This window comes from Eptesicus fuscus, chromosome 9, assembly GCF_027574615.1.
Source record: "Eptesicus fuscus isolate TK198812 chromosome 9, DD_ASM_mEF_20220401, whole genome shotgun sequence".
In the NCBI taxonomy this organism is placed as follows: domain Eukaryota; kingdom Metazoa; phylum Chordata; class Mammalia; order Chiroptera; family Vespertilionidae; genus Eptesicus; species Eptesicus fuscus.
In genome coordinates this window covers 15,974,468-15,987,091 of record NC_072481.1, presented here as the reverse complement: position 1 = coordinate 15,987,091, position 12,624 = coordinate 15,974,468, and the positions used below count along the sequence as shown (strand labels likewise).

The following is a 12,624-nucleotide window of genomic DNA, read 5'->3' as shown; positions in this document are numbered from 1 at the left end:
CCCCTTCTTCCTATTTGCGGCATATAAATAGGAAGTCAAATGTAGCACCTTCCCATCATCTCTTGCAGCCATTGGGGCTTCAGCCACAGGCAGCGGCTGCCCCAGCAGCCAGCCTACCCCCTCCCTTCCCCAGCCAGAGGGGACTGCAGAGCCAGGTGAAGAGCCTCACGCAGGAGGCCCCTCCTTTGGGGGTTTGCTCTGAGGCCTGGGCAGGGTTGGAAGGAGTTGGGGAAAAGGGAAGGAGTCTGAACTTTGGTGGGTGCTGGGGTGCTCAGGAGCACGTGGGGTAAAGAGGGAAGGGTGGTTACTTGGGACATGTGTTGAGCTGAGGTGGTCCCGTGCTTCGTGACCTTCAATGAGAGATGGCAGAGAAGCGAGTAGATGACTGAGCAGACAGCTGAGCTCAGGGCATCTTCCTGGCAGGCCAGTCAGGGGACCGGAGCCACTCTTGGCCACTCTCTGAGACTGACCCTGGTGAGAGAGCTGGGGGGCAGGATCTGGGACCTCCTTAGCTGCCCAGAAAAGCTGTGTGGGTGAGCGGATGCAGGGATCTGTTTGGTGGACAAGTTTCCCTTGGCAGGAGCCTGTGGTGGGTAGTCATACAGTCCTGAGTCCCTCCCAGCATGGAGGAGAGTGGCTTCCCAGTTCCCTGTGGCCCCAAGGAGTCTGGAATATTCCCTCAGATCTCTGAGCTCACTTGGAAATAATCTTCATAAAAACCTTCCTCTCTCCTCTCTTCCCCAGGAATAGGAATCAGTCCGGCTCTGCTCCTCACCTCTGATTGGCTACAGGAGCCAGGAGCACATCATTGGCTTCTAAATGTCAGCACTGAGAGAGTCCTCACACATCAAATAGTCCAGCCCGCCCATTTTGCAGATAGGGAAACTGAGGCTAGGAGGGCAGTGACGGGCTCAAGGTCACTCGATGGTTTAATGGGAAAGCCAGCCCTTGAAGCCATGCCATTTGGAGGACCTTTACTGCTCACCTGGGACTGACTTGTCTTCCCAGCAGGTAGTGGCGGTATGAAGGGGGGACCTGCTCCAGAATTGGGTTGTCACAAGACCGAGCCCCTGGGGAGCACAGGGAGCTCCCTGTCCCCCAGCCTGGACTTCCAGTCCTGCCAAGACGACCAGGTAAGGTGGAATCGCAGCCCTGCTTATGGAGGGAGGGGACGTTAGGAGGAAGTGGGGGAAATTTGAAGGGACCTGGCTTCCCATTGTCCCCTGGTCCTGAGCACCCCTACCCCAGCACATCATGGGGATGGACCCTAGAGGTGCCAGACACCCTCTCCCATGCCCTGGGGGCCAGACTCTCCTGTGGGCCACGAGAAAGGGGCAGGGCCACTCGGAGGCTTGGCTGTATGATTGTGGCCTTGGCCTTAGGGCCCATCTTGTGGGGTTTCCAATATTCTTTGTTGTTGTTGTTAATCCTCACCGAGAATATTTTTCCATTGATTTTTAGAGAGAGTGGAAGGGAGGGGGAGAGAGAGAGAGAGAGAGAGAGAGAGAGAGACAGAGAGAGAGAGAGAAACATTGATGTGAGAGAGACACATTGATTGGTTGCTTCCCACACTCGTTCCAACTGGGGCTGGGATTTGAGCCTGCAACCTAGGTACATGCCCTTTACTGGAATCGAATCCGAGACCCTTCAGTCTGCGGGCCGACGCTCTAACCTCTGAGCCAAACTGGCTAGGGTGGGTTTACAGTCTTGATGAGGATTTTCTTCAAGTTGTCGTTGGCTCCATTCAAAGCAGAGTAGATGGTCTGAGACTTGGTGGGACCAGGGTGGTTAGGAAGAGAGGTGGGAAGAAGAATGCTAGGTAAGGGGCTCTAGGGGCAGAGGGAAGGCATTTCTGGGCAGGCATGAAAGTCCCCGGGGAAAAGGAATCTCTGAGTGAGGGAAAGGGAAGCCATTTAAGAGACAGGTGAGGGTGAGTGGTTCTTAGCTTCTCCTCCTGCTCTGAAAACCAAACTAGGGGTGGGATCATCCCAGGGACCCAGGAGTCACAGCCCCCAGCCCCTTGCCTCCCGCCCTCCAGGTCTTCCCAGCCTGCAGGCCGCTTCCAGACACAGCGGACATCCACGGCCCGTCCTGTGCCAGCTGGCTGTGCCCCCTGCCACTGACACCAGCCAGGTCTGCCCTGCTGGCCTGCCCCCAGAGCCTGGATCTCTACCTATGTCCCTGCAGCCGGCAGCCCCGGGCACAGCCCCACAGGGCCTCAGAGAGGACTCCCTGAACACGAGTAAGTCCAGGCCCCAGGGCTGCACTTGGTGGAGGCTGAGGTGGGGGCACTGTTAGGCTTCAGGGTGGGAGGGGGAGGGGACCCGGTGTCACTGGTAAGGACAGAGCCTCAGGCACACTTGACTAGCACACTTTGGCCTGGAGTTCGGACCTAGGTGTGCAGGGGGCTCTTAAGGCGGTGACACCTGAGCCAGAGGAGGTGGGCAGTGGGATCAGGTGTAGGCTGTGAGGATGGCACTTGCCTACCTCTTTGAGCTAGAGGAGCACTGACTGGGAGCTGGGGTGGAACCCCGGTGCTGCTCTTTTAGCTCCAAGACCTTGGGAACATCACTGAGGCCAGTTTCTTCTGTAAAAGTCAGCTCTCACTATCCCTATGTTCTAGGCTTGTTGAATTTCATTTTATTTTAAATATATATTTTTATTGATTTCAGAGAGGAAGGGAGAGGGAGACAGAATCATCAATGATGAGAGAGAATCATTGATTGGCTGCCTCCTGCACGACCCCCACCGGGGATCGAGCCCGCAACCTGGGCATGCACCCTTGACTGGAATCGAACCCGGACCCTTCAGTTCGCAGGCCGACGCTCTATCCACTGAGCCAAACCAGCCAGGGCGGCTTGTTGCATTTTAATACACCATTCCCTTAGGCCACTGTGACCTCCTGCAGGGCAGGGACTGCGTGGCTGTGTCCTTTGTCACCTACCCCACCCCCTGCAAGAGCACAGAGCAAAACAGCTCAGTATAACATTGGTTGAGTGAATGAATGAGAATTCAAAGTAGACAATAGATATGTATTGTTTTTACTTCCTATCACTCCTGATTAGCTCCTACCTCACTGTCTGTTGCATCTCAGTCCCCTTGCAAAGCTCTTCTCTACTTTCCTCCTGAATATTCACCTGTTCCAGAACTCAGTCCAGAGCCCTCTTCCCTTCCCTTCTCTCCCTTCCTCTCCTTTCCTCTCCCCGCTTCCCTTCTTCTCCCCTCCTCTCCTCTCTCCTCCTCTTCCCCTCTGCTCTCCTGTTCTCTTTAGGGTGGCACTGTGTGCTAGGACCTCCTGCGATGATGGAAATGTTCTATGCCTGTGCTGTCTGATATCATACCTCCTACCTATTGAGCTTTTTAAATGTGGCTAGTGCCACGGAGGAGCTGAATTTTTTTATTGCCTTTATTTTAATTAATTTCAGTGTGGACACGTCTCAGGTGTCCATTTTGGACACAGCAGACCGAGTGTCATCCTCAGGTGATATCATCTGGGCCCCTGGCACCCAAATGTATCTCTCCCGCTCGGACCTCGCCTCGAAACTCCAACCGCCCACTTGACTGCTCCGCGTGGCTGTCTAGCAGGCGTCTTCAATGGTTTCCTCTCCCTAAAATCCCGCCCTGCACCAACACTAGCCGCTTTTCCTGGCAAGTGCGATTGCAGACAGGGAAGTCCAGCGAGGGGAACGGTCTTGCCCAGTCACCAGCCCCAGGGGGCAGGCTCGATGGGGGCAGAACTTTGGCCCAGCCTGCGGGGCCCTGACTGGCGTCCCTCTTCTTCTCAGAGCGCCAGCCACCAGGGCCACATGCCGGCTCCTCCGATGATGACAAACTCACAGCCTCGTCCCCTCTGAGCAGGGATAGGATGGGGAGCCAGCAGGGAAGAGCGGATGAGGAGGCCCCCTGCCCACCCTTCTCTCCTCACAACAGCGCTTCCCCAACCCCCTGGCAGAGTGGGAAGTGTTCCAGATCCTTGGCTTTCCGCTCCCGCCCCCTACCCATTCCCATCTCCCAGGAACTCCCATTCTGCCTTCACCCCCTCTGCCCTGCATATCCATTTCTCCTGCCCCCACCTTATCTGTTCACCTATGGGGCCCCACCTTCTGTCCAATGCCACCCTTTCTTCATGTTGTCCCAAGATACCTCCTACCCCCCCAGGGCTGTGCCCAGTGTGCTGATGAGTGTCCGTGATCCTGGGCACCACAGCTTCTGCGGGGAGACCCTGCGTCCCTACCCAGGGGCCTCTCAAGACTCTGGTCAAACCCCACTGTCCCAGGCCCGGATTCCAGGCCCTGGGGCTGCCGGGACCTACTCCCCAGGGCCGGAGCATGCTGGCAGGGCGGCTCCAGCAAAGCGGGCCCCCCTGGGCTCCCGAGCAGCCCTGCCTTACCCGCTGAAGAGAGAGAATGGCAAAATCCTGTACGAATGCAACGTGTGCAGCAAGAGCTTCGGGCAGCTCTCCAACCTCAAGGTATCGGCCTCCTGGGCTCCGCTGACCACCCCCCATCCCCTAGCATCTTTTAATTTAACGGTGGATTTAGGCCTTGATCTCGGTCTCTCAGCATCTAGTGCAAAGCCCTTTCCGGAACAGCCATTCCTTCTAGATTCCCAGTTAAGCCTCTTCGTGTTTGTTCGTTTGAAGTTCAGTGGGCGAAGGAGTCGATCTTAGTGAGTCCCACAGAACTGAGGACCAGTCTTTTTCAAGTGGGATCCCACAAACCAGCGCCCAGTGCCGTTGGCGTCCACCAGGGGGCGACCATGGGCACAGCTCCATGTCAGCAAAGATGGGCAGCTACGCATAAGTTGGCACTGCTGAAGTTGAGGAAAGGTTATGATTATTGGGGGGAGATGCCTTCTTGATCCTCTAGGGCATGAGTTCCTAAACGTTAATGAGCCGCAAACTAGCAAAAGAGCTAGTGAACATGCAGATTCCTAGGCCCCAGCCCAGGGATTCTAATTCAGATGGTCAGCGTGGGGCCCGAGAATCTACATGTTTAATGTTTTAATGTACTTCCGGGTGATGCTGCTGCTGCGGGTCTGTGGACCACACTTTGAGAAGCACTGCCCTTACCTGGCCTTCTGACCACTGCCACCTCCCTCCCTCAGGGCCACAGGAAGAGGGGGTGTCTGAGGAATGGAAGAGAGGCCCTAAGGGGGGAGTGACAGGGAGGAGAGGGGACTGAGAGGCCTTGATGCCAGAATGAGTTCCTGTGGAGATGTGGGGAGAGGTTCAGAGAGGGCCCCAGCAGCATTTCTCCCACACCTGGCTCAGGTCCATCTACGTGTACACAGTGGGGAGCGCCCGTTTCAGTGTGCCCTGTGCCAGAAAAGCTTCACCCAGCTCGCCCACCTGCAGAAGCACCGCCTGGTGCATACTGGGGAGCGGCCCCACAAGTGCCTGGTGAGACCCTTCTCCCCTCCTGCACTCCTGCAGGCAAGTGAGGAAGGCGTTCCAGACCCCTGGGGGGAGGGCCCCTGTAGCCTCCATTTCCAATCCTCCTGAGCAGGCAGAGACTGGACAGGAGGCGAGGGTGGGGGCGGGGAAGGAGGTGGAGGAGGATGAAAATGACCCCTCTTGGCCTGGAAGGGCCAGGAAGTGCTATTGGAGGTCACTCCTGGGGTCTGGAGCGGGGAATAGAGGTGTAAGCCTGTGCGGGAGGATGATAAAGTTGGGGGTGGATAACTATTACCTTCTTTCCAGCGATGCTGGAGAAGTTAATGGCATAATGTGTACAAAGTATACAAACTCTGCATATAAATGACATCAGCTCAAGGTTGGCTCTCTTCCTCTTTGAGCCTCCTCACTGCCCTTGGGTGGTCAGAGGGCAGGGACTCCTTCCCTGTTTGACACAAACAGAAATGAAGGCAGCATAGTGGCTATGAGTCTGAGCTGCGTGGGTTCAAATCCTTGCTCTGCCTCCAACTTGCTGTGTGGCCTTTGGCCAGTGGCTTCACTCCGCGGAGCCCCTGCTTTCTCGCTGACTTATAGGAGTTGCCCTAGAATTAGTCATGCTTCCTCAGGGTCCTGGGGAAGACGACATGAGACCAATTCCTAGCCTGTGGCTGCTCCCAGTAAATGTTAATTATACCCACTGAAGCGGCAGCCCCACTCACAAAGGTTGCATGTGATTATCTCGTCCAGTCTATCATACCGATGAGGTTAGGTATGAATAGTCACATGTTACCAATCAGGTGAACAAGGCTCAGAGAGGGGAAGTCGCCTAGACAAGGTCATGCAGGGAATAAAAGAACCAGGATACCAACCCAGGTCTGCCTGGCTCCAATGTGCCAGGCACTGTGGGTCCCAGGGTGGAATCCTGGGGCGGGGGGCAGGGGGGGTGGGGGGAGCTTCAGAGTCTGTATTACAGGGAAGTGGGGAGCGAGTAGGGAAGGGAAGCGGAGAGCCTGAGCCAGCTGGGTGGGCAGGACTGATGCCAGTGCTCATTCCCATCAGATGTGCCACAAGCGCTTCAGCAGCTCCAGCAACCTCAAGACCCACCTGCGCCTGCACTCAGGGGCCGGGCCCGCCCCGTGCACTGCCTGCCCAAGTCGCTTCACCCAGAACGCTCACCTGCAGCTGCACCATCGGCTGCACGCTCCACTGCCCTGCAGCCTGGCTCGTACCCACCTTCCTCTGGCATCTCTCACCTGCCTTGCCGGGTGGCACCAAGGGGCGCTAGATCTTGTGATGGCGCCATCAGAGAGGCGGGTGGGCCAGGAAGCTGACAAGATTAAGGTGTCCTCAGCATCTCAGGGGAAGCAAGGGCAGCCAGCCTGATGGTGGTGTCAGGACTGCTCTGGGGAGGGGCAGGGGCAGAGCGATTAAAGAATTTTCTCTATCACCAGTTGGGGCCTCTTGAGCTTCAACAGTGGAGGGGGAAGCCGCCGTGTATTTGCCAGACTTCACAACGCACCTTGGAGCAGGTCAAGGCAGGAGGAGCCTGTGCTGCCCACACACGGAGTGGGTCCTGCAGTCACTACCTCGGGCTTGGGTTTGGCTTCTGCTCCCTCTTGGGACCAGGTCCTTCATCTCAGCTCACCGATGGACAGTCCAGCCTTCCAGGCCTCTGCAAGGTGCAGACTGTGCTGCCAAGAAGGGGCACATTGCTCTCTCATCTGTCCAGTTGTCTGTCTGCTGCTTCCCACCACCGCTTGTCTTAGTTCTTAGGAGGCCACGGTGCCCCTCAGCTGGTTACTCCCTGCCATGCATGGCCTGTACATGCCAGGACTGAGCCCCCTGTGTGGGTAGATGGGCAGGAACACAGGATGTCAGTGTCCACCATGACCCAGAAGCATGATGTCCCGTGTGCCAGGACCAGTCACCACAGAGGGCAAAGGGCTAAGGAGGTGCTGGGCTCAGGGAAGGGGAAGAGGCCCTGCAAGGACTATAGGCAGAGAAGAAATGGCAAAGAGAGCCTGGGGAACTGGGACCCTCCCGGTGGCCTTTCTGCGGTCCTAGAGGATCCCCTCAAAGGTGCAAGGTGTCCCCTACCCTCACCTGAGAGTTACAGAGGCAGCAGCAGGTGGGAAGGCAGCAGCTGGGAGGCAGAAGGTCCAAGCTATATCACAGCGAACAGTAGCTGTTATTAAACAACAATAGCTGGACATCTTCCAGCAGGGCGCCATTCCCAGCCATGTGGGTTTCAGGGCGGTTTCCCCACGGGGTACTGGTGGAGATTCCGGCTGTGTCCATCTCCAGGACAGAGGACTCTCCCAGGGAGCCCATCACGGCAGACAATGGCAGGGTTGGCTTCGCCACCCCCCACCACCCCGCTTTGGGGCCCCCTCACCCCCCCCCCCCCCCGCCAGGTGACAACCACTGGGTAAGGCCCCGCCCAGTCTACGAGACCACGCCCATCCCAGCACACGGCCCCGCCCCTGTATTCTAGCTCCTCCTTCGTGGGGGCGGGAAAGACCCTTCGCTCAGCCCCGCCTCCTGGCCCCGCTCACCCCGATCCCTAGGTCCCCGCCCACCTCGTCTAGACCCAGCTTGGGGGGATGGCTGTCTCTGGGGGCCCTGGCGCCTCCAGGAGACCCAAAGGCGCGCGGGCAGGGCCCGGGGAGAAGGGGTCAGTCGCCGGGGTCCGGGCGGCCCCTACAAAGCGCACTCGCTGTCCCCGGGTATGGGCAGCATCTGGGTGGGTCCCCGCCGGCACGCGGGCGGGCGGGACCGCTGTTTGCTCTGGGGGACGGGCCGGAGTAGGCGGTTCTCCGCTCAAGAGCGGATCCGGGTGGGCCCGGCGGCCCGAAGCGGTCAGGTGCCCCGACGTCCCGGGCCCGGGGCCTTGCCCGCGCCATGGCCGAGCGGCGCGAGGGCCTGGGGGTCCGCCTGGTCCGTCGCCTGGCCGGGTTAGGGATGCGCAGGGGGAAGCGGATCCCGGAGGAGGCCAGAGCCCGGGATAGGTGAGGGATGGAGGAGGGCCGCGTGGGGTGCCCTAGCGTGTGTGTGTGTGTGTGTGTGTGTGTGTGTGCGTGCGTGCGTGTGCGTGTGTGCGCGTGTGTGTGTGCGCGTGTGCGCGCGCGTGTGTGCGTGTGTGTGTGTGTGTGTGTGTGTGCGCGTGTGTGTGTGCGTGTGTGCGCGTGTGTGTGTGCGCGTGTGCGTGTGTGTGTGTGTGTGTGTGTGTGTGTGTGTGTTGCTGTCTGAGATTGTAGTAGATATTAAAATAAGCGTATGTGAGATGTGAGTGTCTCGGAGCATAAGAATGTGTCGATTTTGGATATGTCAATGCGAAGACGGTCTTTATAAAGTCCCTGTGCTCTTCTGAAACTTTAAAACAACTTCTGCGATTTCCTTAAGTCAGGCTGGCCGCCTGCAGACAATTTCTTTACGGAGGAGTTAAAGGCAAACGCAGTCACTCCTTCCGCCTGTGTGGACTTTGATTCTCACATAACAGGCCAGTTCCCTCTGGTCTTCCTGACGCTTTGTTAGGAGTGTGACCGGCCCCTGAGTGGTCTCAGGCTGCCCTGCACTTGCCCTTGGTGCCACGGAGAGGTTTTCCCTGTCATCCCAGATGGCAACAGCAATCAGCCTTTCTTTGCCACCTGCTTAGTGCCTCACTTGAGCGATCTCATTGAATCCTCACAGCAGCTCCATGAGACAGGTATTCAGTGTGATTCAGACTTGGAAATGGAGGTTCAGAGAGGCAAAGTGCCGGGTCCACCGCACCACTGGGGAGTGGTGGAGCTGGAGTACCAGCTTAGGCAGTCTGACTCCAGAGCTCACATCCTGAAGCCCCGGCTGCTCGGTGGCCTTGAGAGACTGAAGGCCTGCAAGCAAGGGGGCCAGCGTCTGTCCCAGCCCCGGTGCCACTGGCCACGTGACCCCGAACAAATGAATTCACCTCTCCGAGCCCATTCACTGGCAGCTGATGTTTGAATGGCAGGGAAAAGGCTCTGTGTGGCTAGGAGCTGGAATCGAGGACCCCAGTAGCTCCTGGGCCTATATCCCAGGAGAGGGTGGGGTGTTTGTGTGTCTGTACTGTTCAGTTACCCAGCAATTTGTTCTGATCTTATCAGGACACAACTGTTTTCAGCGCACCTTGGGAGGAATGGGGGCGTGGTGGAGGCAGAGTGAGGGGAAGGGTTGGTACTGCTCTCTCACCCCAAAGAGAGAGGGGAGGGGCAGGGAGGGCCTAGCCACCCTTTGCTGGGAAGCCTGGGTGACCTGGGGGGGGGGGTGCCCACACCCTGCTAGTGCCATGCCCTGCCCCGCTGGAAGACACGCCCTCTCCCTTTACCCTGCCTGGCAGAAACCTGCCCTATAGGCCCAGGTGGCTCTGCTCCTCCCTTTCCCCACTTGGGAGGAGGTGGGGTTGGGGTGTAGGTGATTCAGGGATGTGGAGGGCAGGGGAGGGACTGCGGAGGCTCCTGCAGTAGCATGTTGACACATCCCGTGTATGCACCTGGATTCAGTTCTCACCAGCTGTGAGAATGGGACTGAGGCACAAGCCTCTGATTCCTGCCGATTTCCCAGGGTGGGGGTCAGAGTGCATGGAGGAGGCAGCCGAGGTACATCCTCATCTTGTCCCCCGTAAGTGTGGTGATGTCCAACCAGCCTTTGAAGTGGGATGGTCCTAGTGTCTTACTTCCAAGGCTCATTAGTCGTGTGAGTCTAGGATTCACCTCTCTGGCCTCAGTTTCTTTACCTGAAAAATGGGGGACTAATACCCACCTTTTAGGGTTATTTTGAGGCTTAAAGGAGATCATGTAGGCACAATACCCAGTGCTAAGCCTGGCATAGGGAGTGCTTCAGCAAATGGTGAGCTTTTGAATTATCGGGGCACTGTCTCTTTTCTGTATTCTGGCCCTGATACAGGCCCAGTCCCCACTTTTCTCCAAGCCCATCCCTCTTTCTCTGTCTTTTGAGGGTGGAGTGGACAGTTGTGGGAGGGAGCAGAGAGGAGGCTGCTTCCCCTTCCCCAGATTTCAGGAGCTCATCCAGGCTATGGGCTCTGAGAGAAGTGAGGGAGGCCGCTGGGTCACGTCTTGGGGTGGGAGAGGAGAAGGCTACCTCATTCCCTTCCCCCTGTGCTTCCTTTTCAGGCCCTGGGGTGGACAGAGTTGCCCTGACCTGGCCCAAGGCCAGGGCAGCACTAACAACGTCAGCCTCAAGGTAGGAGAGAATGCACAGGGGAGGCCAGGAAGGGGGGGGGGGGGGGGGGGGGCGGGTCCTGAGAACTTTGACTCATAAGTCAGACAACTGGAGTTCTCTAATCCTCCCTTTGTCACTTATTCACGGGGTGAACCTGGGCAGATCACTCCGCACCTCTGAACCTCAGTTTCTCCATCTGCAAAATGGGGACCACAATGCCTCTCAGGGCTGCTGTGAGAAATGAGGTAATGGATGTAGAACATCCAGCATGGGGTCTAGATGCTCAGGAAACATGAGCTTCCTAATGCCGGGGTCCAGGGAGGCATGTAGGGTCTCCGCCTGTTCCCAGGACCCCCTTTCCCACACTTCCTGCTTTCGCTAGACCTCCCTCCCATCTTTTGTCCTTTTAACCCACTTCCTGGCATGGACCCCCCACCTCCCGCCCCCAGGGGTGATGCTGGGCCAGTGACTTAACCTACTGGCCACAGTTTTCCCGTCTGAGCCCCGGATCGGGCAGCACTGGGTGTCCTCCCCTTGGAGTTGGCTCAAGCAGCCGTGTGTCTCTCTGTGGTCCTGAATACCATTCGTAATTACTAACACGTAATTGAGCACTCGTTATGTGCCCGTGCTCTGCATAGATTATCTCATGAAATCTTCGCAGCACTCCCAGGAGGCAGGTACTGTTATTTTCATGCCAATTTTACACATGGGGAAACTGAGATGAAGAGGTATTGCAGCTAGGAAGTAGCAGAGCTGGGATTCAGGCCCGGGTTGCCTCGCTCCAGGCCCCCACATGAATCATTGTCCTCTTCTGTCTCTTGAGGGGTTCACTCACCTGTGAGTGAAAGGCTGCACCTATTTCACAGATGAGTAAATGGAGACATTTGGGATCAAGGGTCCCTGCTAGAAGGAATTTTGACCCAGACTTGGCTTCTCTGTTGCCAGAGCATATATACCTCCTTGAAAACTGGTTTTTGGGGGGTGGGGGACAAAGGGGGTAGTGTCCTTATGGGTCTGGGATCCTGGGCCCTTTCCTCTTATCCCCACAGCCAGACTTGGCCCCAGGGAAACAGCAGACACAGGTCAGGCTTGTCCCATTTTCAGGGGAATCCCGCTTCCCGGACTCCCTCATGTCCCAGGTACATCTCTCTGCCCAGGTGTGCCTGGGGATCTCAGGTGGGAGGGTCCTGGGGAGGTGGCTGCAGGCAGAGGCCATGGGCGCCTGAGCCCCTCATCCCCAGGGCAGCAGGGGAAGCAGCAGTTGACCTGAGAGTTGGGCCCTCGTGTGTGACTATTCATGTCGGTGTCTTCTCTGGATCGCCTTCCTCACTGTAGAGTGGGAGCGGTGAGTTGAGTGTGGAAGGGCCTTCCCGGAGCTCTGCCCTTTGCCCAGCTCTCACGGCCCTGGCAGCCTCTCCTGGCAGCTCTGCTTCTCCTGTGCAAGAAGGGCAGTCAGGGTGATCAGGGTGCCTGGAGGCCAGGGGAAGATGCTGTCACCAGGCCCCCGCCTCTGCTTTCCCTCAGACCCAAGCCCAGAGCCGCTCAGAATGGGACCTTCAGGAAGGGAGCCGAGGTTCCTGGCTTTGGAAGCGACGACACAGCTCAGGAGGGCTCGCTCAGCCCCTGGGGCGCCTACAGAGGCCAGCTGTGGGCAGCGCCTCTGACATGGCCAACTATACCTCCATGGAGCTGGAGAGCCCAGCACCGGCAGCAGACCCTGCTGGTGCCAGGCACCCCTCCTGCCCAGTGCCAGTGCCTGGACATTTGGGACAGGAAACCCCAGACTGCACTTGCCTGCAACCCCCATACATGGCCCCAGAGGTCCCTCTGAATCCTGAGCCACCCAGCACCGTGGAAGACATGCCGCCCCGCCCAGCATCCTTTCCCAAGGCAGAGGGGGCAAAGGGCAAGCCTGCCACCCCAGGGCCAGCTCTGCCAGAGCCAGCCCAGATCCTACCGGAGCGTCCCTCTGCCAGGAGGACCCGCTACCACATCACTGTCATCCTGCAGGGGCGTGGGCTGACACCTGGGGA

At 57.8% G+C, this 12,624-nt stretch overlaps 1 protein-coding gene across 1 annotated transcript; it reads left to right on the top strand.

Moving 5' to 3' along the window:
- Positions 1-869: 869 nt before the first annotated feature.
- ZNF683 (zinc finger protein 683) lies at positions 870-6,805 on the top strand. The gene is given in 6 exon segments (XM_054721238.1): positions 870-1,133; positions 2,039-2,180; positions 2,183-2,242; positions 3,786-4,471; positions 5,273-5,401; positions 6,455-6,805. Coding segments are annotated over 6 exon segments (1,452 nt in total). The 5' UTR covers positions 870-1,022; the 3' UTR covers positions 6,779-6,805.
- The last annotated feature ends 5,819 nt before the right edge of the window (positions 6,806-12,624 follow it).